The following is a 26,398-nucleotide window of genomic DNA, read 5'->3' as shown; positions in this document are numbered from 1 at the left end:
TAAATACACAAACGTTGTTATAAAAACATATTTGTTAAATAATTTAAATGTTATTCTAAATTGGTTAACGAAGCTTAAGATTGATCGCTGACTGCAAAATTACTACAAAGTATAATTAACGATCAAAATTGCAATGCCACATAAGTATCCTATGCACTTTTGGGTACGGGTAAGAAGAAGGTAGTTTTAATATATGAAGAACAAAATGTTTTATATCCCCAGCAATGGTGCATAGGTCACTGCATCAGATAACAGTAAATCACACAAACCGAGGTGATCAGTGATAGCTTAACATCACGCTGGGAACCCACGACATAATCGAAAGATGGGTAAAAAAGGTCTTTCGACCCTTATTCGAACTCAAATGGTGCATAGGGCACTGCACTCGTTGGACTAAATCATTGATCATATGAAGGTTAGGTGATCAGTCATGCGCTCCAGATTATTGGATCTAAGAGTGAAATATATATTTTTTTAGGAAAAGACGTCACTAAAGGACTCAGAGTAAAATACATTACATGGTATGTGGGAAAGAAAATGGATGAGGAGTAGTGGTAGTAAAAAGAGATACTAAAAAAGGTTAGGGGACTCGGGGTTGCATAAGCGTACTCGACAAGCTTATATGCCATGAGGAATTGGTACGAACAATAATGTTTAACAACAAAAAAATTAAAAAGTTTATAAATATCGCAGTCGTTAAGCTTAATTTTTTGACAGTACATATATCGCTCAGTCCTTTCAACAACGTCATATTTCAAAAATCGTCAATTTTCAGTTGTGCATGATTTCGGAATGCCCAGAAAATGTACTATATCCCAGTAAAAACGGCATATTTTTAATTAATATTTACCCGCTACAGGGCAGAAAGTGTTGTTTTTGCATTTTGAAGAAAAGGTATTGCTTAATTATTTCTTTAAATATACTAAATATTTTTAAAATGGAGAAAAAACATTCAGGTTTTACCTAAAAAGATCTGTTGCACAGTAAAAAGTTCAATAAGTGGCTTGATAATTATTTTTAATACATTTTATTATATTTTTAAACTTTAAAAACGATCAAATGAAAAATCAAGTTTTTTTTTTAAATGACGTTGTTGAAAGGAGTAAGCGATATGTTACTTTATTCGAGTGACATTCTAAGAAACTGTATTCAAATTGTAGTGTAACTTTTCGTTACAACTTTTATGTTATAAATATTTAAAAAAATATTGTGCAGTTTTGTATGAAGTTTTTCAGATTCTTGACACGCCCCGGTAGCCTACCTGTTGCTATATTATTACTACATACTGATTCACATTTCATATATCCTTCATGTGTGCGGGAATTTTGTATTTTTTTTACCTCACGTGCAGGTTGTCTATAAACAAGTCCGGCGTCAGGTCGTCCAGCAGGACGAAGTCCGCCACCCCGACCTCGGGTTGGGATGCCATCGCAGATGAAACACTTTTAAAAAATCACAAACACTTCACAAAACTCCACTTTGACATATCAAAACTGAAAAGAACCGTTGAACGTCTGACACGAGCGCGCACAACGAACGGCCGCTACCCCGATAACAACCGAACTACTTCAGTCGTGGTTCAGGTACCCTAAGCTTAGCGCAAGGCGTGCTCCGAATTGAACGCGAAGATATCTGTTTTTGTCGCTCTAATGTAAACCAACGAAGATAGAAAGAGACGGAGGTCGGAACCTGTTTGCCTAAATTTATTTCGCTGCATTATATGAGTAAGCATAAATAAATACTCGTCCGTTACTTTCGCGTATACTATTCGTTACTTTCATTACTTTTGATGATTTTTCGACAGATAATTCTAAGAAAAAATGCATTATTTTTTCAAACGGAACAGAATATAACAAATTGTAAGTTGAATGCTAAACTTCAAATGCAAAATGGAGTAAACATTATGTTCACTCAGCCAACATAACGCGAAATTGATGGACACAATCTTTTCATCTGAAAACAGGGTGAATGGTATTGAAATGTGAACACAAACGTTTTTTTAAAAATTATTATTGACATCGAAAAACTTAATTTTGAGTTAAGGCTGAGTAATTTATAATCGAAACGCCTACGAGAATATTTAAAATGGTTTTGACATGTGGAGTGAATGGATGATAAGAGAATGACTAAGAACCTATATTTAGTATGAAGATGATATCTCGCAAGTTCGATGATATCTCATTCTCTTAGTCATTCAAGAAAGGTGTGTTGAGAAGGTTTGGACATGTGGAACGTATGAGTAAGGAAAGAACGGTTAAACAAATTTATGAGGTGAATGTAGTTGGAAAAAGAAGCAGAGGACTACTGAGGAAAACTTGGCACAACTTGGCCTGGTCAGGAGTCGTAATAATCGTCGGGTAAGTATGAGGAGATGCATGAATGTAGAAGAGGCGAAGAATGTTTGCAAAGCCAGAGTGGTGTGGCGTTCGATTCTCTCTGCCTACCCCTGCGGGGAGGTGGTGTGATGGTTAGTTAGTAAGTTACGATATCTCGTAGAAGACGAAAATATCTATGAAAAATTCAGCTCAACTATAGATGGTACCAAGAACTCGCATGTGAAAGAAGTTGTCAATTGAAGGATAAATACAACTTCCGTTTTTAAAATAGTGATGTTGTCAAGTATTTTTTTTTGTACTGTATCTTTATTTAAAAAGTATCCAATAATGAAAAGTAATGATTACTTTTACGGTTTGGGTACTTGTTATAGGTCTTGTATATAATAAAAATAAAATATCTATCGCTTCGAGCGTGGAACGTCGGAATGATTAAATGAGCGTCTTTGTATCGTGTCATTTTTCTGTTTGCCCAAGAATCGTGTAAAACGTGGAAGAATGATGTTTTTGAATGATACGATTATCATCTTCTAAGCTTACGATCTATATTATGCGTAATCTATGACTTTAGTCACTTCGTGAGTCAGCCGGCGTGCCGGTAAGACCTGTTTATCACTGGAGAGTATGTAGTCTGGTGCGCAGCTAAATTCTGCGTTCGAGTAAAAAGAACCATTTTTACCGTTTGCTTGAAATTATATTACCATATACCGTACTATGCTCTTTTCAATAATTGGCGCATTGCTCAACTTGACATTGAAAATATTAAATTCTGACAGTGATGTCATTTTGTAATGATACCAGCAGAAAAAATATTCCCTAGAATAAGGGAATTGACTGCAAAAACATTAAATAAAATATTATTGTATTTATCTTATCCCGTACTCTTAAACAATTTGCTTTATTTTCCTTGGTTGAAAAATTATTTTATATTCTATTTAAAATTAACAAATTTGTTTATTAATGAATTATTTATGTATCTTTTATTTTTTTAACTAAATCTAAGGTAATGTCGAAGTATAAAATATTATTTCAATTAAGTTTTGCGTACACTGAAGATAGATTTTGGAGAGTAAAACACATGTATATGAAATCTTTAAAATTTTCTAAGCGATTCATTTAATTTTAACATACCGTTTAATTTTTCAGCAGTGCATCCTCACTGGAATTTTTTGTAACGTAAATGATGTAATAATAAATTATTTTTAGTTTCTTGTTGTCAAGCAATGATGGACAACGTGGCCGAATGACATGATATAGATCGTTAGTATCTCACTCCATATTCCTTTTATTTTTAATTATTATTTTTAACAAAGCTTCGTCATTCAATTTAACTTCAATCACCTAAATTATGGCTTCACACAATATAAATTGGGCAAAAATAAAATAAATGTGTTTTAAATCTAAATGTATATTTAAATCTATTTACATTAATTTGCACAGTATATAAATTTAAAACAATTGCATTGGTATTCAGATATATTCAAGTATAGTGGATAATAGCACAAACAAGATAGAGATGTTAAAATACAATGCATTAGAAATGAAAGGAGCATCTTATTCTCGGGTAAAACTTTGAAGAATATCTTGGAATATTAGTAATATATTGTTATCAATTTTCTTTTCGTTTTGGCAATAATTTAACCAACCCCCTTTAAAGAGTCCCCAGGAGATGGCAAAGGCAACTTTTTTTTAATTTTTTTTTGTTTAAAATCGCTTTTAAACAAATTCTCAAAATTCCCTGATAGTTTGAACTTCTACTTACAAGGGAAACTTCATAAAAAATATTTAAACAGATATTTGTCAAGTAAAATAAGTTGTTTATGACCCAAACTAATAATATCCACTAGTTTTCTAGCAAATAGGTTCTTATTCAAGATTAATTTATACTATTGTAGTTTTATGAGGTAAAAATAAGATATTTATATATTTGTAGTTTTGGCGTTTAATTTGTAGAACTCCATTTTGAATTATGCATCAAATGTTAGATTAAACACCGATTTTTTGGGACTACTAAGGTGTTTTTTTAACAATAAAATACAACTTAGTAGACTCAAAAATCAGCATTTGATTTAATACATAAAGCAATAAGAAACATAGAGATTTAAAATCAAGTAAGATCTCATGTAATAAAAAGTAAAATGACAAAGCTAGTGCTCCAAATACTAAATGTTGAGGATTAGAAAAAAAGGAAATAATTCATCTCCTGACGACTCAAAAAATTATTGTACATATCTCCTGTACAATTTCACAGTTTATTTTTGTACTTATAATAAATTTTATTTCAAAGTTCCGCGGTGCTAGGAAATAAGTGATCGAGATATCTCGGGTTGTCGTACGACTGCAGGGACTTGGGTCTGGTGGTCCGGTTGCTCTTCCCGGAGCTCCTGCCCGACCTCCGCGACTTGTGGACCCTGGAGAGATGAGGCGGGTCCTGCGGCGGGATGGGGATCAGGGGAGGGGCTCCCAGAGGCCTCGACACCGTCAGGTGGGTCGAGGGGGTCCCGTGTCTCGATATGGTCACGTCGTACTGGACACGGGGCTCCAGGATTGAGTATACGTGGTCTTTTTCAGCGTCCATGGTATCCTAAATGAAGAGGAAAATATGCTATTAGTCAAATACCCGAGTGTAGCATATTCCTAAACCACTAAGAATGTAATTTTGCATTTTTATGTATATTTAGTATAAAAAACGTATATTAAAAAAATGCGATGTATGTAATTTTGAAGGTACTTAGTAAATACCACTATTTCTTAAAATCTATTTAATGTTGGGTCCTTGGAACGTTGAAGGTTGAAGTAGACGTAGGAGCTGTTTGTTATTTTTATTTACTGTCATAATAGATTTTAAGGAATAGTGGTTTTTAGTAAGTAAAATTAAAATGGATAGATTTTACCACAAAGTGACTGCCGAATCAATTAATGAAAGAAAATATATATCTTTAAATTATAACAAACAAACTTAAGTTCAGAATGCAAATTTAATTCCATATTCTTAGGTGTCAAAATATGCTAATTTAACTTAAATTTTGAATAATCTACCTACGGCTTATGCAACACCGCTTATCATAGTCCTTCTCTTAGGCTTCAACTTTATAAGTTTAAAAAGCCTATATCTGCCTACTCGTGAGTGGATTTCCTCTCTATGTTTAAAGTTACTATAGTTTTGTGTAATTCATGAGTGAAAATTCTAAGCAAAAAATCTCGCTAAAGGCATGAATTTAGACATAATTTAACTTGATTCTCGTCACGACCCTCATCTGCATCCGATGGTGTACAGGGGACTGCAGCGAATTGATGTAGCGTTAGCTTGATCATTAATCATATAGTGACAAAGTGGTTAATTTCGGAAACAACAATTAATAATCATTGAAATAATTTACTTTCAGTCAATTAAATATTATAAACACAATTAAAATAAGAATACTTAGATGAAAAGGTCCCTTTAAACCTCATGCATTGTATTAAAAATCACCATATTATTGATTGTAAAGAACATTTTTAATATTCAGCATATAAATATGAATAAGTCTCATACCACAAAAAATGTTATTTTCCAGGTGACATAAAAACTTCACATAAACCAAGATAAGAAAGTAATATTAATATTTTTATACCATTGTAATAGGGTAGGTTGTTAATTATTATTTTTTGATATTATTAAATAAATAAATAGATAAAATCCACCAGAAATTAAACAATAAAATATGTTTGAATCTGCAATCTGTGTTACGACCAACAATAAACCAGCCTTACGATTTCTCTACTTTCGTAAGCGTAAATAAAAATAATTTGGCATATATTTTGTTGGATTTCAAAGTTGAATTTTTTAAGACTACTAGAGATCTACGTAATTCTATCGAGAAATCTCCAACAAGGTTGAATTTAACCGATTTAAAAATATTATATTTACACATTTTAAATTCGTGAACACGTGCGTCAAACGTTAAAGGTACTTAATTTAGGTTTGATAATATAATACTAGTCTGATATTCATCTTTCCACCCTTATCTGCACTCAAAAGTGGATAGGAGACTACATCGTATCGTTAACCACCCTACCTTCGGGTAATTTTCAGGCATATTTTTTATAAACAAGCAAAAAAGTCACAACGTTTGTTGTCACAAAATATTGTCAGGTATGAAACCTGACGAAAATTTATCAGTGTATCTGGTACGCATTAAATACTTTTGGAACATATATCTTTTCTCATGCGCGTAGGTCATACGGTTTAGCGCGGAATGGTGAAGAAAACCGCGCGTATCACGTACGTTCGTATGATTAAAAAAAGTGAAGAATATTACATTATGAAAATTGCAATGATTCGCACAAAAAACTTCAGCCAACAAACCTCCTAATTTTTAGGGTGGTTTCTTAGCTTCTCCGAACAAAAAAAGAAATTATTTTAGCCTGCTGTAGTATTCATTTCATCCGTCGCAACAAGTCTAATTCCTCACTAGGTTTTGAATACAGCAGCCGAGGAGTTGGAATAGCGTATTAGTAAAGTGTTAGTGAGTGATGGTGAAGGACACACACGGGCACACGTGTCACACGGTGGTGGGGGGCTGGAGGACGAGGGCCGCTCGCCGCACCTTGAGCGCGTCGGGGGAGTACACCCTGGACGTCGAGTACACGGCGTCTGCAGGAAGACCCTCGCTCTTGTTCCTAAAAACATCATCACCACATCTTCATCATATATTTCACACATGTTCAGAATGCCTACATCCGCGAGATTCGCCAGATGAGGATAACCTGGAACGACTGGTTGTGATCGGTAGCCTGGAGGGGAAGAGAGGCAGAGGAAGATCCCCACACGATGGACCGATCAAGTTAAGGCAGCAGCAGGTACCTCGGTGGTTGGAACGCTACGTGCAGTCAAGGGATAACTGGAGAAGAGTCATTGCTTCCTCAAGGGTCACAACCCTCTGTAGTGAGGACTAAGACAGAGAAGAAGATATAAATACATATATAAATATATATATATATATATATATATATATATATATATATATATATATATATATATATATATATATATATATATATATATATATATATATATATATATATATATATATATATATATATATATATATATATATATATATATATATATATATATATATTTATATTTAAACATAATTAGATTGTTCTTTATTCTCTATATCCTGCTCTCATCCTGTTAAAATCAACATGCGATAGTGAACGCAGTCGTCATTCGTTTTGTTTAACGGGATTTATAACTTTTGATTGAAGCTTTAAATACCAGTATTTATTAAAATCTATTGTGACACGTGTTTCGATATATCATGCATCATTTTCAAACACCATAAACTTTAAAGCACCGTTACACTAAGTCAAGATAAAATTAAAAATGGATACATATTACAAAACAAGTCACTCCAGAATCAATTAATGAGTTTTATGACTATAATTTCTATCTAAGTATCTACCTACCTACATGTACAATATTTTTTAAATTTTCTTGTTGTATTTGCTTTTATTAGTCGCGTCAAGACTTACGTTACTTAATTCATTACTAGAACATTATTTTATTTTTGCTCCTGTAGCCGTCCAAATGTTCGCATGAATACAAATGACGCATAATCCATTTTTTATTTTTTTTATTTTCTATGGTGTTTGCGTTTTGCATCAATCCGTTCACTATCGGTTTTCGGTGGCGGAAATCACTCTGTCTCTGTCATATGTCATACCGTCACGTCTTTTCGTTATTTTATTCATAATGGCGGCTTGAGGTGAAGCGATCTTTCCATAACAATAATAATATTAAAGGATTTCGAATAATTTATAAAGCGCCATTTTCGTAAAATACAACCCAAAGGTGCTTAATGTCGCCAGGCTGGCAATCCTCAGTACACCCATGATCGCCTGGTTGCAATTTTGAAAACACCTGCTATGTACATTTCATTCGTAAATTCATTATCAAACATCGCATTACAAACGGTTTTTGAGAATGATGTCAAGTGCAACAACACACGTGTCACAATATAGTCTAAAAAAAATGTAAATATTTACATTCATGGTTTAATATTGTTGAATAAAAAAATAATTAGGGTACAAATTAGTATATATTGGCGACACTACTCACTGTTTGTTCATCCCCAGGGAGCAGGGGTTTCCCACGCGAGTCCGCGGCGGTCCATGCAGTCGCTCGATGTCGATATTCTTAACTTCGTCTTCTCCTAATTTCTCTCTGCATGCGATACAAACCGAGAAAGTGTGTTATTATTAGTCGAGTGACAGTGGAATGAGTCGAGTGAAGTTTTGCCTATCTATCAATACACAACTGTGTCCAGTGAGTTATTGTTTACTTGGCATGATGACGGATTGGATTGGTGGAATGCAGAACGGTTGTGATACGTAAAATTGGAATGATCTTATTGAGGCAGCTACTGCTTTCAAGATTGTGACGAATTTGAAATCATCGTCATGTGTATTTGTGATTTAACATGTATCCTTTAATCGGTCATTTAACAATAAAAATAAGTTTAATTCATCATATCCTCACCCAGTTAACCTAGATTTTAAAGAGTATATTATCGTCTCACGTCGCAGTCGTAATGTGTTGAAAAACAAAGTAAACACAGCCCGTTTCGTTTACGTTTGACGAAATTCCAAACAAGTAGACATTTTGAATAATTCTTTGAACATATGAACTTTATACACTCTTTTGTTCGTTTAAGAAACATCAGTTTTACAATTGGCTTTCATTAAACTGATATTTGTTTAATGTCCTTGCCTGTATCGACATATGGTAGTTTTACTATCTGAAAATGCTAAATACCCGCGACACCATGCGATTTTTTTCTTTGATCGGCGGGAATCGAACCTATGACTTCAGCCGCGCAGTCGAGCGTCTACCCAACTACACTACAGAGCCAGTCTTGTAAATGTCACAAACCACATTACAGTCTCTATTAATTAGCCGAGATGATTCGAAACTTAAAATAAGGAACTAGTTCTGCATTCATCAAAAAAATCCACATCCAACACTTCTTGGTCACAAACAAGTTTTTTGGTGAATTGTTTAATCAGGTGTTACTACTACTATTTTTTATTATTATTATTAAGAATAAGTAATAATTGTAAAATTGTATCATGTTTTTTCTTTGGGTGTGTTAAATTTTTGTAATAGTACGTTTTTGTTAAGATATTAATATTGCTCGATTCAATTTGAAAGTGTATGTGGACATGGTGTACTCACTCATTTAGTTCTGAAGAGCTGTAGTCATTTTTCTCTGTAAAGTAATAAGAAAACACATGTTTAAAATGTAACTAAGTAAACATTATTTTCTTCTTAGTACCATAATTGCATTGACCATATATCAGACTATAGCCTACTTGGGTACTTCATGAATTAAGTAAATAAGACAAAGAAATCATTGATGTTTTAGAAAAAAATCTGAATTTAAGATAGATTTTTGTTTCCAAAAAGGTTTGTTCAAATATCTAATTGAAGACGTACAATATTTTTTCAACAAGCCTTATGAATAAAGTCTACAGACCTTGTGAGTTTCTGCACCGTCGGATGATGCAGAATATGGCCAGTAGTAAAATTGCAACTACTATAGCTGCACCTATCACAGGAGCCAATGCTGCATTTTCTAAAATAATACAAACATATACTGTACAAATTATACTGTAAATGTTTGAAGTGTGGCGGAAGACGCAGATGGTACGCATTCCTTCAACTGTAAGACGTACAAACGTCTCCAGTCTCCATAAATCAGTAACCAAAAAACTCAGGGCCTTGGAGAAAAATAATTTTGCCCTATTGTGAGCATATTCTCTGAAAAACGAGGAGAGTTTTGAGACGCTGGTAATATCAGGGACAGTTGATGGTAAGTGAGGAAGATGGACAGACCAAATAGATACAGCCGCGTTCTCTTTAGAATGGATTACAATCAACTTGGCCCAGGACCGGAAGGAATGATGACGAATTGTGAACCAAGTGACTGACATCTCGAGAGATCATGACGCTCTTCATTTAGCTACATGTTATTGAAATATTAATTGAAACATAGGTTTACAACGAGAGAACTGTATTTTGGTTTTACCAACATGTGGATAATAGTGTGTTCCACTTAACCAAAATTCTACCAATCAACTGAAGAAGGATGTTGTTTTGACGACTTGAATGAAACCTTTGATTCCGATTTCAGATATGGTCTATAAGCGAATATACATATTTGGTAGATAAGTACTAGCTCTGCCAATTATAATCATATATAATTTCTAGAACATCCATCAATGCTTACCATGGAGAATCAGTGCTGCAGCATGCGCGGTGGCTCCTCTCTCGTTTTCTACCCGTAACAGATATGTTCGAGCGTCTTGTCGTGTACTGGATAGCACGTGCAGAACATATTGGTAACACGCTCCGTGTTTTACAGGTTCCACCGATCTGTAGCGACCTGTCGAAAATTGCAGTTAAAGTGAGACAATGAGTTTGAAACTGATCCTGTTAATATTTTATCATGCATCAGTGGGAAATTTGCAAAATGCACTCGGCATAGATTTCACGTATTTCAATGCATTCAGCATCATCTGAAAATGATGCGGAACGGATCGAAACACGCGTCATAATAGATTTTAAGAAATAGTGGTATTCAACAAGTAAAATTTTAATAAAAATGGATAGATATTATAACAATGTGAGTGCCAAATCAATCAATGAGAAAAAATACCGTTTAAAATGTAAGTGAACGTTGTAAAAAAACGATGTTTTTTGAGAGTAAATGGTAAAAGTGAAATATTTTTTTTATCAGGGTATAAAAAATGTATTTTGGGTGCATATTGAGAATTCTGACTATCAACAAGGAGTTGATGCAGGAATTATGATAATTACGAGATTTTAAGGTAACTGCAGGGTGGAAAGAGAATAACTCTAACTAGGTGTAGCGATCTGATCAAGGTATCTTAATGAAATTCAGATACAGAAATAGCAAGATGATTAAGAGCATACAAAGTCTTGGTGGTCTCGATAATCTTCTGTGAGTTGTTATTCTTACCGATTTGAGCGGGAACACTTAATGTAAGGCTACCCCAATGCCAGGAGGCTCTGCGTGGAGGAGGTTCAGCACAAACCAGTGACGTCACTCGGGCATCAGCTCCCAGTCGGGCCTCCGCTGGTCCGCCTGCTCCTGGGCCTTCTCCAACTGGTGGGCCTACCTGGAAGGGGTAATTTGATTTGAAAGATGTAATATGTGCGTATAAGTCAATTTGAGCTGTATTGTTATCCATGCAATTCTTACCACAACTAGTGAAATTGGATCAGCCGCATGCCATCTTTCTCTACCAGCGATGGTGTTAGCCGCTGTACACCGGTAGGATCCTTGCTGATGATAGGAGACATTCGGCAGAACGAGTTGTGAATCTCTTCCTACTGGCATGCCTCCTCCCGCGTCTGCTCCAACCGCTTCTAGGGGCCTGGGAAATCACAATATTAGCTTCAAAAATGAGAACGAACAATTTAACAATTCGTTTGAAGAAAGGGACTATCACTTACATATGTGTCCACAAGTATCGCGGTGGAGGATTTCCTTCAGCTCGACATTCTAGGACCACTCTGGAGAAGAGAGAAGCTTGCACAGATGGTTCAGGACCAACCCAAACAACTCGAGCTGAATCTAAAGATATTATAAAAAATATTTATAAAAATATTCAAACCAAATATAAATTGATATAAAAAAACTACGTTTTCACATAATACTTCAATATTACTGATTATACATACGTTAATTTCTTTCTAGTGTAAGAAAATATGATATGAAATAAAGAAGAACAATAAATTGCATTCACCCAAATCATTAACAAAGTATAAAAAATATACACCAGTGGGGTTTCATAACCTTTTTTATTTTGCTTCTATGATTTACGAATAAAATTTGTTTACTCACATTTAACATCTATTTCTATGCTGACTGGATCTGATTCTCCCATAGAATTCTTGGAATGGCAAGTATAAGTTCCTAAACCACAAGAAAATAAATTAAATAATGACGTAGGTAAAAGGTTTTTTTAAACACACAAACTATTGCATAGAAAAAGAGACAAGAGCTCAGACTTAATGCATGATAATAGTACACAAACCTGATTGATTTCGTACTATGGGGGTGAGCAGAAGTGTATCAGCGGGACTGGTGGGGGGCGGGTTCATGGACGCTGATCTGACCCACCAAGCTGAAGGCGTCGGGTTCCCCTCAGACAGACATCGCAGAGAGAGGGCTCGACCACCCTCCTCTACAGCTCCAATCTCTTCTGCTCCCGAGATATGTGCTATCGGGGGATCTGTAAATACGATAGATTTTTAATAGATTTAGTAGTTACTAGTGACCTAATAAAAAATATCGCCGTAAATCTATTGACTGGGTTTTTTTCTGCGACACGACTTCTGGCTTCTCTTTGAAGTGGTCAACTTATTTCTTCCTTGGTCTACCTCTTCTATTTTCTCTGCTAGTGATAAGGCCGTCATGTCGCAGAATGTGTACTAGCCGGCGCAGTAACGACATGACAACCGAAGTATATAATGCATTTATATTACGAACACGTGACATCCAGGATAGCTGTGGCGACCTTGTAGCCAGGTGTGGGGTAGGCGGGGTGGGCTGCCCTGCAGGATAACAGGCGACCATGTGAAGACCTCGCTCCCACCAACTCTAAGGCAGATCGCGCTGCCCACACTCGAGGCCGTTCTGTTTCTGAAGAATTCGTCTGACTCCATGCACTCAACTGCTCGTCATCTAAAGAAATAAAAATGATATTTTTAATGCGGGCGGTTGAAATAATGCGACATCTGATTGATATTGGTTGATAGCTCTTTAACAATGTGTGATTACAATCTGTTTATTAGAAATAACCATCGTGGGTAGGGGATACCAAAATAGGACATCAAAAATAATACTAAGAGTGAATATCCTCAATCCCTTATACGCACCCCAATGGTGTATGGGGCACTGCATCATATAAACGCAGTATTATCTTGATCGTTAACACATGAAGGAAAGGTGGTCAGCCCTCCGCATTAGTTACCAGTACAGGGTAATATTGAATAATTATTAGATTATAAAAAAAAAAAATCACTTTACATAAATATTTATTTGACACCCCCCTGGGAATCGAACCCGGGACCTCCAGAACGGTAGTCGAGGGTGCTGACCATTGCACTACGGAGGCGGATAAAAGAGTGAATATACAGTGAATAACTAGATCTTGACGCTACGTGTTTGACGTGAGATTTAAAGATTTGATTGGACTCTATATATAAATGCTTAGAGTACAACGTTGAAATTCATGTTAACAAAACGATGTCATTGGCAACAACATCATTTTTAATAATATACAATAGATTTCATTGTTTTTTCTCACCGAGAAACCAAGAGATAGCAGCCGGCGGGTTGCCGTACCTAGCTTCGCACAACACGGAAGTGCGCTTTCCTTGTGCAGCCGGCAGGGGCCTCCCTGGGGGCAGGGGGGCCCCATCTAGCAGTAGTCTGGGGGACTGGGGCGGCACGTGCACGGACAGAGGCACTGCGGCGCTGGATAGTGCATCCTGGAATCAAAATTTAGACTCTAACCATATATTTTCGCGTTCAAAAGTTAAGAAATAATGCAAACAAAAGCTTGTCTCAAGCGTTCAAATCTGAATGCGTTCAGTCACGCTGAGGGCTGGTCGTCATGTTCAATTAAAAAAAAGTTTATTGGATATTTTTTTGTTTTTAAGAATATATGTGGAAAAAATATTTAAATTTTTTAAAACTCCTATCCTTTCAATAACTCTTTTCTTTTCAAAACCATATAATTATTTCGAAGAAAAACTTATTTTTTCAAAGCAAAAGCGATGTTTTAAGAAAAAAATCATTTACGTAAAATGTTACCTGGATAAATAAAAATGGCGACTTAACGAATACTTGGCCTTATAAGATTTGTCACCAACCCCATGGACCGATTCGGTCATAGTGCTGACAGAGGACTACTAAACAACACTCAGAATCGTTCCAGATGGAGCGAGATAATCTAAAGACAAGACGTAAATGGCGCCAGCCCTGTGATCCATTCTCAGTCATGATATACAAGAGGTGCAGAAGCAAATGAAAGGGTATTCAGACCTGAGCGTCGTAGGAGCTAGCTGTGACCTGACACTGCCACAGTCCATCATCTAACTGGAGGGAGGCAGCTCGAATCCATATGGAGCAATCCTCTCCACCGCCAGTTCCGCCAGCTGGTCCGCCTGCCCATTCGTACTTCCCTGCATACGTGCCCACAGGCTGAAATGAATAAAGAATACAATTGACTCTTATGATAAGAATACATCCAGTCAGAAAATCATAAAATTATTAATTTAGAAATGTGAAGTTCAATCTACTGTTGACAAATTGGTCTGCAGTTCTCGTCTGGACCTTCCGAGGCTCAGAGGACTTGCGAGGATGCAAAGGATTTGGCAGTAGATTCGACAGAAGAACTTTAGAGACAGTTTATGGACTCCATTTGAACTGTGCTAGTCTGGAAGTTGGAAGTTCACCATCCAAAATGACGAGGAGCTCAATAAGGGAGGCGTCCTACCCAACATCTTGGATATTCTCCAGCCCATGAGGATCAAGAGGAAGGCTTTTTTCTCCCATCCAGACTCAGCCCACTCGACGTCCCGAGCCCGATTAATGGTGTTTTATTATATTTATTTTTTGTGTATAATTATCATTATCATCCTTTTTATTATTATTATTATGAAGGGAGCGGAAATAGATTAATTGCATGAAATATATGTCTACAATATTTGCATATGTGTACCAGCCCATACGTCAAATTGTTCAATATTTTCTCATTTTGTTTAGCTCAAAAGATATTTATTCAAATCAAAATATTCATTAAAATGTGCATTAACACACAAAATACTTCAATAAAGAATCGTGCGAAAATTGACACGAAGTTATTAAATAATAATTGCTAGACCCAATATTTTTACGCCAATTTGAATACATGTCACAATGGTGAAAACTAATCGAAAGTTTTATAGTTTTTAACAGGTTTATTCTCATGTTATTGAAATGAGCTTGCACGAACCTTGGCATTGAAAAGTGCTCATTGTGTTATGCGTTCGGATGGCGTCAGGTCCCACGATGTCTATCTGAGTATTAAGTTATTATGGTTCACCATATCTCACTGTTTTCCATGACTAGTGAAAGTAAAATGGCACGAAGCTAATATGCTTCGTGTCTCTGGCAGAGGAACATGGCTATTGTTCTCCGCATGCAACTGAGAGGTCATTAGTCCTTGTCTTTAGCGTAGTGGAATGAGAATGGGATTTTCCATCTTAGAGGAGCCAAGGTACCCGACCTTCGTGTATGGTGATCATAAACGCAAATGATAGATGTAATGATATTTTGATAAATCAATAAAAAAAATGCAACTACTCTGCCCATATAATATTCCTTAAATATGATATTTGTTAAGGTAGAGGACTTTTTATGTAGAAAATGGGTAACTGAAACCTTTCGGGTTACCTGATTAAGATGATATTCGTTATTTTTTCTCAGTTTGTATTTTTTCCAGCTTAATGTTTAAATTGTTAAATATGTTAGTATCTAGAATTATGCAATACGCAAACCAAATATGATTGACTGAATGATCGAATTAAAAAACCCAATTAAGTAAAAGCTTCTTATAAGGAAGTAGTTATTTAATTCGAGCTTCCATGTCTACTTTATAATAGGTAGAGATATAAGGGGAAAATTTTTGATAGATCCAGAGAGAAGAGTCAATTTCAACGTAACTGTTTTATTCAAGGCACTTATAAAAATAAAATGTCCAAGTTACAAAAGCTATTATATATGTATTACGAGTGGGGGTTTGTAACACTGAATGCCTTAGACATGGGTGATATTCTGCTTTTTTCGCCTTTCTTCCTTCACTCTCTTTTTCCTTTCATATATAACACCGATGTCCTTCATCCTGAGCTACTTCACTTTCATAATCTGTATCTTATAAAATCTATTCCAATCCTCGATCTACTTGAATGGAACAGGAGCGTAGAACTGATTATGCGTCCATGGTTTAAAAGATCAAGTTACAACACTACGTCAAATCAATGAGGTGCCCTGTGAAAAACTGGGTCCAGATATAGATTAAAGAAAAAACAATGATTTTTAGATGTGCAAATCAATAAAAGAAAAAAAAACTAAAAAAGGTATATTCGTTATTACAATTTATATTAGTTTACAATATTTCACAATCGCGGATAGCCAAACCCGCGTATAACGAGATATATATGTTGAAATCCAAAGTCCAAGATCGTCAATATTTCGATTTATGGATCAATTAATTACACAAATTCCCGTGGGAATATTTTTGTCCCAAAATCAACCGAGTGTAAACATCGTCATATGTGGTGCACTACTGGTATATGTTAAGTTGTAAAAAGACAATGGACGACGCAGTACCTCGGTCGGTACTTCTCTCTGTAGATACAAATTATTTCGGATCAGGCGGTAAGGAAACATATTGCCAATTACTCTAAATTTGAGCAGAGACCCGAGTGTCGTGGCACAATGGCGCTGGGTGCCACTGTTGGAACAAATGCTTTAAAAATTAGTTGCCGGAAGTGGCAGCCAAGCGAAAAATGATCAAAGAAGCGTTGAAATAGGGTGATATGCGTGTAGCCACGAGACTCCATATTGTTCGGTTCTAACGCCACGGCCAAGTACGGAAATGAGAAGCTTTCCATTGTCCTGAAACAACTTCCCTTTCTTCCATGATCTGCTTGTTTATTGTGGCATTGTGTCAATTACTCTACGTATTTTGAGTAAACCAACTTTCAAAAATTCTTTTTTTTTGCTTTTTAGTCACAATATAACAATTGTATTTTTCTTTTCCCATGTTCACTCCCTAAGTGAAGCATATGGCCATTACAAGTCTTCTCCAGGTCAACCTGTCACACATCATCTTTTTGGTTTCCACCCAGATCAGTCCAGCATCCCGATGTTCCGCTGAGTAAAGCCGGTGAGTGTTCGTCAGCGGTCTTTCGGGGTCGGAAGAAGAAACACGAGAGATTAAAGCTCTCAGGGGACATTCTTAGTACATATCCCAATCATGTCCACTTTACCCTTTTTAAGACTTTTAATATCAAGGGCTGCCGTGTTCTTCTCGTCACATTATCATTTATGGCGAAGTCATACCACACATTCAGTATTCGCCTCATAGTAAGATTGAGTGCAAAAACTTGACAATGATATTGAAATGTAATTTATGACGTCATGTGAATCACACTCCAAAGAACACCATTGAACATCTCGGCTGTCCAAATTTAAAACACAGTAAGCGACATTTTTTTGTAGTAGGTTTTTTTTTGTATTTATGGCCTTTTTTTTTTTGGAATCTGAGCCCACCATCCACCCGCAGCAGTTATAGAGTCCTGAGGGACTCTCTGTCAGCTGCACATAGAGGAAAATCTTCAAAATATTACTGAAGAAATAAATATTGCTCTATTCAATTAATGAGGGGGGAGGAGGATGTACGGACAGAGGCCGACACTTCATCCCCACCCCTCGGGATCCCCTCATTACCTCTTTTACTTTTAATAAAATAAAAACAATAAGAAAACAACAACAACAAAAAAAATAACAATGTTTCCAAAAAAAAAAAAAAAAAACAGAATACAATTTAAGACGAACACAAACAATGACTTAAAGACTAAAGTAATAGAGAACTAGAAACTAATATTTAAAAAAAACACCGTTATTTACATTAAGAGAAGAAAAAAAAACATTAATAATGAAGGACTATCTGGGTGAACAAAGGCAGAGGATCCAAATACCACCCCCGAGACTCTCTCTCTACTTAGTCCAAGAATGCAAAAAAAAACTACTACAAAAAATGTCCCTTACTGTGTTTTAAATTTGGACAGCCGATCTATGTGAGTGTTTACTCAAATCATAAATAAAAAGTAGTTTTTAATCAAGTTTTATATTCGATTTCTAATCGCTGGTATTTTATTTTTTGGCATCCAATGTTATCTTTTAGGCTTTTATATTTATTTTTGTCAAACCAAAGCATTTAACTACTTCAAAAACAAAGGTTATGCACGATTATGTATATATTTCTTGTTCGTTTTATTTCTGATAAGCTTTTTTTGCTACAGTTGCTTTCAGTGCACCTTTCTTCTGTTCGTGTCATACACTAGCCCTTCTTTATCTATTCCTCAATCTCTTTCTATCCTTTACAACACACATCCCAAACGTATAGATTTATCTACTAATTTCAGGAATGCGCCATTATCTCACATTCCAACGTTCTTACATTAGTTTCGAAAATCATAATTTGGACATTGGATTTATGCTCATCCATTAAGGAATAACTTTCCTTAGTGATATGGGTCACATGGTAACTAACTAATTAACTAACCATCACGCCGCTTCCCCGCAGGGGTAGGCAGAATAGAACGCCACACCATTCTGTCTTTGCAAACATTCCTCTCCTCATACACACCCGCCGATTGATCGACTCATAACCTGACCGCTTTCAAGTTATTTGGCATACCTGATCGTGCCAAGTTTTTATCGGTCTTCCTCTGCTCCTTTTTCCAATCACATTCGCCTCATAAATTTGTTTTACCGTTCTTTCCTCACTCATTCGTTCTACATGTCCAAACCATCTCAATACACCTTTCTTAATTTTACATGGTTTTCTTCAATGTTGCCGAAGTAAAAATGAAATAATGTATAAACAAGTTAATCCTTAATAATAATAAATTAGGCGCTGGGTCTATAAAGTTAACGAGTGGAAATTTAAATTGAACAATGATTACCTTACTGTCCTTCTGCCAGGAGCAGTTGCCTCGTCTGTTCTGTACTCGACATGTCAGCAGGATGTCTTTCCCAGGACTCACTTCCGATGGCGATGGGGTTTCCAGGAATTTTTGGATACCGGCTAAAAGAGGAAAAAAACATTTTAATCAACTGTCTCGCTTTACCCCCAACGCCACATGATCACAAAATGTGCCTTTGGCTTTCTGCCACGACAGAAACTAAATTGCCCGCCTTAATGTGTCTACGAAGACAAGTAACGAAAAGTATTAAAATAATATGAATTAAAAGTGCATGTAATGCAAGAACGGGGTAAGGAGTACGATTGAAGAAATAATAATTTTTACAATTACAATAAAATGACAGAATATAAGAAAAAAATAACAAAATATGTTACTGCTGTAACAATATATGTAAGTGCTGCATTTTGGTCGTCTTTTTTAACATTTAGGGCTGCAGGTTAAATTTGATGTAGGCAATATAATGCAAGGACCTTCTTCCAAACCGAGTTGTACGTATCGGCTCCGCATGCATTATATTGTATTAATTAAAATATTCGTAAATAAAAATAAGCATTTTAAAAAGGTCGCTTTCAACACAGAGTATGGTAGATTTTCCTCGTTAGCGAAAATAATGGGGTATTAGTAAAAGAGAAAGGGCATTAACTGCAGTATAGTACCCAGAACTAATTGCATACCATATAATGTATGATTCATACGATTGTACATAATTTATTTGTGGTAGGTATTGTGTATAATATTCTCTGGATTATGTACTACGTGTACGTATGTAGACATCGTTTGCTGTCGCGAGTTCTTGGGCAAATGATGCACGGAGCGTCAAAAGCCATATTTGATGAATAAAGCTTGAATTCTGCGTGTCTTTTATTAAATGTATACAATAATACATTCCTTTGTTGATTAATATGATTTTACGGAACGTAATGCGTTAAGTTCGATGCCCTGTAATGCAGCTTTGAAGTCAGCAGAGTATAGAAATGTTGAAGCTCTTTTCAAAGCATAATTTACACTTATGTGAAAAAAGGTCGTGCAGCAGTCCGATGACTTTTACAACAATCACGAATTATGTATTATATTTTAGTTCCACGTATTCCACATTTTAGTTCAGATCAAAGAAGGGTATGCAAATTTCAGAAAAAACGGTATTTTAAAAGTGAATCTGTAAAAAATAAAAATCGATCCTCGTTAATTGCAAATTTACCGGAAATTATGAATGTATTACAAAACTCTGTTAGGTTCATTTTAAATAAAAAAAAAACACTTGTTTAAGACCATTTTTCCAGTTTATTAATGTAAACACAACTAGTTTCGAGAACTACAGATGTTCTCATCAACAGGTGAAAATATAAACTTCACTTAACTTCTGTTTGTATTTTCGTGTGTAGATTGGAACATCTATAGTTCAGAAACTAAAAGTTACTGTAAAAATATTAATATTTGTTTTTATCGAATAAAAGTAAAATTACATCGTTAAAATATTAATTTCCGCATAGAATTCCAGCCCTGTTTCGGTAAATACTGAAACTTTAAATACATTACAGATAATTGAAAAAAAAACTATACTTTGTGGTATCTATCCAATTGTAGTTTGAATTTAACTTGGTAAATACCGTTATTTTAAAAAATCTGTTGTGACACGTGTTTCAATCCATTTCACATCATATGGTGTTTGAAAATGATGCGGAATGCATCGAATTACGTGTCACAATATATTGTAAGAAATAATGGTATTTTACATGGGAAAAATAATTTTAAAAAATAATTTTTAAAATTATTATTTATTTAATTTAATATTTTTATTTATATTTTTTTTATTTATTTAATTTAATTTTTATTTCTTTAATTAGCTTATATTACACTAATATAAACTATTATTTACACTTCATTTACATCATATATATACATTTACATCTCCTTACAGTAAACAAAACATTTATTTTGAAATCGTTTCAGAATCTTTTCATTCTTCATATATTCAGGTATCTCATCATACATTAAACAGTTTTGTGATTCGGTTTTTTTCAAAAATGGCAGTTTTATTTTATCCTTATTTCTAGTAATATGTTCATAAAAATTATCATTTAATTGACATTAATATACCGGTAATCTACCGAAGATCGGTAATATTCGTACATGCCCTATCTAACTAAGATAATTATATTACTGGTACAATGTTACAAAAATGGAGCACAATCATAACTCTGCGTCGGTTGGCAGTTGACCTTTGTGGATGAATGCGTATTGTGTTCCGATGGTATTTAGCTCCGTGCTTTTTTAGAATATCTGAAATACTCCATAGCGAATCTATCAATGGTAAATACATTTTGATTTATGAGCCTCGAAACTACAATGAATGACTTCATTGCGTAATATAAAGCAGAATATCATTGCGAAACATAAAAAAGTTGAATTAATATCATCATTTATCATCTTCGGATAAATTTTGATAGAAACATCAATCACGATGGATTCCTGACTTATATTTCTAACGATTTTGACATTTTAAAACCGATCGAGACTCTAAAGTTACCGAAAAAATGTTTTAATTCCTTACTGGATTGATGTAAAGTGAAAGTTATCTTTTTTTTGACATCTCAACATAGATGAAGAATATGGCAGTCTGGGCATTTACGGGGGATACGACCGTCATATGTTGCTGGTTTGAGTGATCACTTTACACACATATAAAATTTACCAATTCTACCCATGATTGACAACCACACTACTCAAATTCTTGGAACTTCAAGATATATTGATCCAACTCGAAACATAGTGCTCGAATTCACTAGAATTTCACTAGAGACGTTTGTGGGGGGATGAGAGAGGCTTTTTTGAGCAGAAACTCTTTCATTCGTATGTGAGGGCCGAATGACTTTGAGATTCGGACCTCAAAGTTATTTACCTAGTAAATCAATAAATTTCTTATCGGAATCAAAGCTTAACCCATCGATTACATAGCTGACGTTTGAACTACGTATTGTAACTTCTAGACAACACGGTTAACAAGTTAAACTTATCTACACCACGTAGTTAAAATGTTAACTTCCGCGAATAATCAATCACATCCACCTCTTCAGATTTAGATAATTTTCAAATTGTTTTGAAAATTATCGTTGACCATAACGAATGAGGTTGAGTTCGCTTTGGGTTTTTCGGCACATGATTTTGAGCGCTGCGTTATTTGCTAGATAGAGATAAGATTTTATATGGATGAGGATATGGTTCGTCTTTTTTTACGGACTCATTACAATGTCAAACTTTTAACGTAACTAATACCGACCAATGTATTGTTTTAATGGAATGTGTACTGTTTTTAGTTTAGCTAAAAAAATTATAAAAAACCCTTCTTTTTGTTGTTATTGTACATATCGCTCACTCCTTTCAAGAACGTCATAAATCAAAAAACTAGATTTTTCAGGAGAGCATTTTTAAAGTTTAAAAATATAATACAATGTATTAAAAATAAATATCAAGCCACTTATTGAACTTTTTACTGTGCAACAGATCTTTTTAGGTAAAACCTGAAGGTTTTTTCTTCATTTGAAAAATATTTAGTATTTTTAAAAAATAATTAAACAGTACCTTTTATTCAAAATGCAAAAACAACACTTTCTGCCCTGTAGCGGGTAAATATTAAGTTAAAAATATGCCGCTTTTGGTGGGATATAGTACATTTTCTGGGCATTCGGAAAACATGCACAACTGAAAATGGACGATTTTTGATTTATGACGTTCTTGAAAGGAGTGGGCGATATGTACAATAGATATCTTGTTTTGTTTTTTACTCGTAAATGATTTCGAACAAAGAAGTTGTTTTTATAACCGGATAATGAAATCTGGCGTTACATCTTAAACGACCTGAGTAGCAGGTAGTTTGCTTTTAAATAACATAATTACACAAAAAAAACTTTTTTCATATAAAAAAGGACATGGTTATATAAGTAGTATAAAAGATTACATAAATAACAAAATAACTTTGCTATAAAATCATTGTATATGTAAAAATAATTTATTAAATATAAATAGATAAAAATTATAATAATTTTGACAAAATTCGAAGCAAATAGCTCCTTCCTCAATGCTAATTTATACTTTTTAGTATAAATTAGTATTGAGCTTTTGCTACTAATACTGCTTCTACTACCGTCACCCTGTTTCCCCGCAGGGGTAGGCAGAGAGGATGTAACGAAACACTCTTCTGTCTTCACATACACTTTTCGCCTCCTTCACATCCATATATCTAGTCATACATGCCCTCCGATTACGCAGACTTTTGACACCACCAGATTTTAGGTTATGATTAATATGATCGTGCCAAGTCTTTCTGTTTCCAATCTGTATGCTTTCCGCTTACATTCGCCACATATATTTTCTTAGCCATTCTCTCGTTATCCCTTCGCTTCACATATCCATACCACCTTAAAGAACTCGAGCATACTACATAAAAGCTATCTACTAAAAAAACAAATGTTTGGTATTTAGTAGGGTTTAGGTAGGAAGTGGCTATTTTGTGATGATGGGTAGTTACAAGCGCAGGAATGTCTAAAAGAAATGTAAATAATACGGTCCGATGATTTTACGACAAAGGCGCGTGTCTTACATTAGGAGTGCAAAAAACTGATTAACTCTGCCATATACAAAACAGTATGATATCAACACAACTCAAATAACTTGAACGAGGTGAGTAATCATTTGGTCAGTTAAATTAATAAATGGTCGGTAATTATTATCAAGAAAATGGTTGGTGCAAAAAAATGGTAAGTAAAAGATTATAAGAGGAGATTGTGTTTAGTTAGTAGGTATTTAGGTAAGGATAGTTTGTTTTATAAATATAATTTCTAATTATTGATACAATAAAAGTCTACAATCTTCATACCTGAGGAAACCAGTGTAGTACCCATTATTTATATTACAATTGACCCCTTCCACATACCGTCACTTTCCTGCCTAATTGTCGTAGGTGACGTTTTTGGGAAAATTTTAGTTAGGAACAGTTGTATTATGATTTTCTAAACGTATGTGTAAATACATATCTTTAATTTATTTTTAAAATTTCAAGCTACATCATTTAAAAAATGATGTATTGATAAATAATTAATACAATTTGAATGCTTGAGAGCTTATAGTTTACAATTCAGATTGAATTAACGGTAATTACCGTCAACTGAAAAAACGATATCCTATGAAGAAAACCTAGATATTATAGCTAGAGATTACCAATAAAAAACGAATTTAGTAAATCAATACTAATGCTTAATATTAATTAAATCAAACAGTTATAATTAAACTAAACTAGTGCAACCTTAAACCCAGTTAGCAAAGTTAGTGTTTTTATTTGAAATGTAATTTAGAAAATATATTTAGTGAAAAACACTTACCGGCATGAGATATTAAAGCGAGCATCCAGATAATTCCACTGCTACTGTACTTCTTCTTGCAACCCAACATCGTCTAAATATTCTATAGAATTAATTATCATAGCCAATTTTCCGCACAGAGTCTTGGGGACTATTTGAAACTGTTTTGTTAAAAATCTTTGTCTTTAAACAAATTAACTCTTGAACCACTGTTGAAATACTTCACGCAAATGTTTCACGCTAGGACAAGTGTGAAACCCGACTGTGAATAAATGAATAAACCGCAGGGGATGGGATCGGTTGTCTTATCACGAATTGGGATCTTTTATCGTATAACAAAAAAAATTGAATTGGGTTCACGGTATTTTATCTTCCACGGTGTTTTGTTAACTTAAATCTTACGAAATATGGTAATTAGTAATTACACTGGCCACAAAACTGTTTCAAAATCGTGAATCATCAAACGGAACAGAATACTAAAAATAACCGCTAAAACATCACTTGTTGCACAACTACACGATGAAACAATGAACCACCCTTATAAACAAGCGTTCTACATATATTCCTTGTTTTGCACTAATTTTCAGTAAATTACTGTGTTTTGGTCCTGCCGGTCACTAATGATCATTTTTTTCACGAGTTCCTTTGAAATCAACACTGAGAATCTGCTCTTTTACTAATTTATGAAATTTTTCTTGTATAGAGTCGTCTGGGTTGGTTCTGGTCTCCTCTGGGTTGGTTCTGGTCTCTCAGACATTGGGGTTCTCGCCAGTTGCGATCTGCGCGCGGTGCTGCAGACTGAAGGATTGGTGCAGCAGTGTCTGGCAGACTGTTGCTGCGATGTGATGGAGTAGTGTAATACGGATGACTCCCCCACCGGAACTACACTCGGCGGCGCGCGACGGTACCCCACCTTTGTCTCTCCTATGGTGTATGGGCGGTTCTCAAAGTGTGAGATATTTTGTGAAAATTTACATAGTTTATATATAAACTTTTTTTACCTTCCATCAGACACAGGATGTGTAGCGAGTTTTTGGTTTTTGATCATCATACTGCACAAATGGTCTCTGGACACGGGGAGTTCAGAGACAAGCTTTATAAGCTTGGACTTTCCTCTGTTTCGGGCTGTGCTTGCGGCGATGAACATCAATCGGCCGAACACATCCTGTGGCATTGTGTGCTATTGGATGACGCCAGAGATGAGATGCTGAATGGTCTGACAGGGGTCATGCGACCAGCGTGGAATGTGGATCTGATGGCCAACAGTATGAATTTTGCACTCTTCCGTCGGTTTGTCCGGACTTGGGTATCTCGTTGGGAACTCCTCAGATGCGCGGACGCCTAGGTGAGATTGATTTGGTGGGACAGGCTGCTGTTTCTGTGGGATGCTGATACGGCCAGGACTGTGCTTCCTTCCGAGCGGAACGCACACGTTCTTTTGTGTTTTGTCCTCCCCTTACGGGGGTGGTATTTGGATCCTCTGCCTTTGTTCACCCAGGAAGTCCTTCTTTATTAATGGTTTTTTTTTCTTTTAATGTAAATAACGGTGTTTTTTTTGTTTTTAAATATTAGTTACTAGTTCTCTATTACTTTAGTCTTTAAGTCATTGTTGTGTTCGTCTTAAATTGTATTCTGTTTTTTTTTAATTTTATTTTTGGAAACATTGTTATTTTTTTTGTTGTGTTCTTATTGTTTTTATTTTATTAAAATTAAAAGAGGTAATGAGGGGATCCCGAGGGGTGGGGATGAAGTGTCGGCCTCTGTCCGTACATCCTCCTCCCCCCTCATTAATTGAATAGAGCAATATTTATTTCTTCAGAAATATTTTGAAGATTTTCCTCTATGTGCAGCTGACAGAGAGTCCCTCAGGACTC

General features: G+C 35.1%; 2 protein-coding genes across 3 annotated transcripts in view; both read right to left on the bottom strand.

Moving 5' to 3' along the window:
- Myo31DF (Unconventional myosin ID) overlaps window positions 1–1,565 on the bottom strand; it is a 56,508-nt gene extending 54,943 nt beyond the window's left edge. Inside the window, exon 1 of the mRNA XM_088272460.1 lies at window positions 1,341–1,565. Coding sequence (XP_088128586.1) covers window positions 1,341–1,429 — 89 coding nt within the window. The 5' untranslated portion in view covers window positions 1,430–1,565. The remainder of the gene's footprint in view (window positions 1–1,340) is intronic.
- A 2,160-nt stretch (window positions 1,566–3,725) lies between these two features.
- LOC148301945 (irregular chiasm C-roughest protein) lies at window positions 3,726–25,410 on the bottom strand. 2 transcript variants are annotated; one of them, XM_088272459.1, is made up of 16 exons: window positions 24,546–25,410; window positions 19,150–19,271; window positions 14,459–14,617; window positions 13,719–13,902; window positions 12,899–13,093; window positions 12,444–12,641; window positions 12,251–12,322; window positions 11,860–11,980; window positions 11,606–11,780; window positions 11,363–11,522; window positions 10,610–10,765; window positions 9,857–9,955; window positions 9,556–9,589; window positions 8,440–8,544; window positions 6,867–6,995; window positions 3,726–4,917 (listed from the first exon to the last, which is right to left on the bottom strand). In XM_088272459.1, the coding sequence occupies exons 1-15, from the start codon at window positions 24,613–24,615 to the stop codon at window positions 6,878–6,880; spliced, it is 1,968 nt and encodes a 655-aa protein (XP_088128585.1). In that variant the 5' UTR covers window positions 24,616–25,410; the 3' UTR covers window positions 3,726–4,917; window positions 6,867–6,877. The 2 variants fall into 2 exon arrangements, with proteins under 2 accessions (XP_088128585.1, XP_088128584.1); XM_088272458.1 differs by having other exon boundaries at window positions 4,585–4,917; window positions 6,923–6,995.
- Between the last annotated feature and the right edge of the window lie 988 nt (window positions 25,411–26,398).

Source organism: Brachycentrus maculatus, unplaced genomic scaffold, assembly GCF_059751285.1.
Source record: "Brachycentrus maculatus isolate JH-2025_06_01 unplaced genomic scaffold, ASM5975128v1 h1tg000498l, whole genome shotgun sequence".
Lineage (NCBI taxonomy): Eukaryota > Metazoa > Arthropoda > Insecta > Trichoptera > Brachycentridae > Brachycentrus > Brachycentrus maculatus.
Note: the sequence above shows the minus strand (reverse complement) of the source record. Positions and strands in the feature narration are given on the sequence as shown.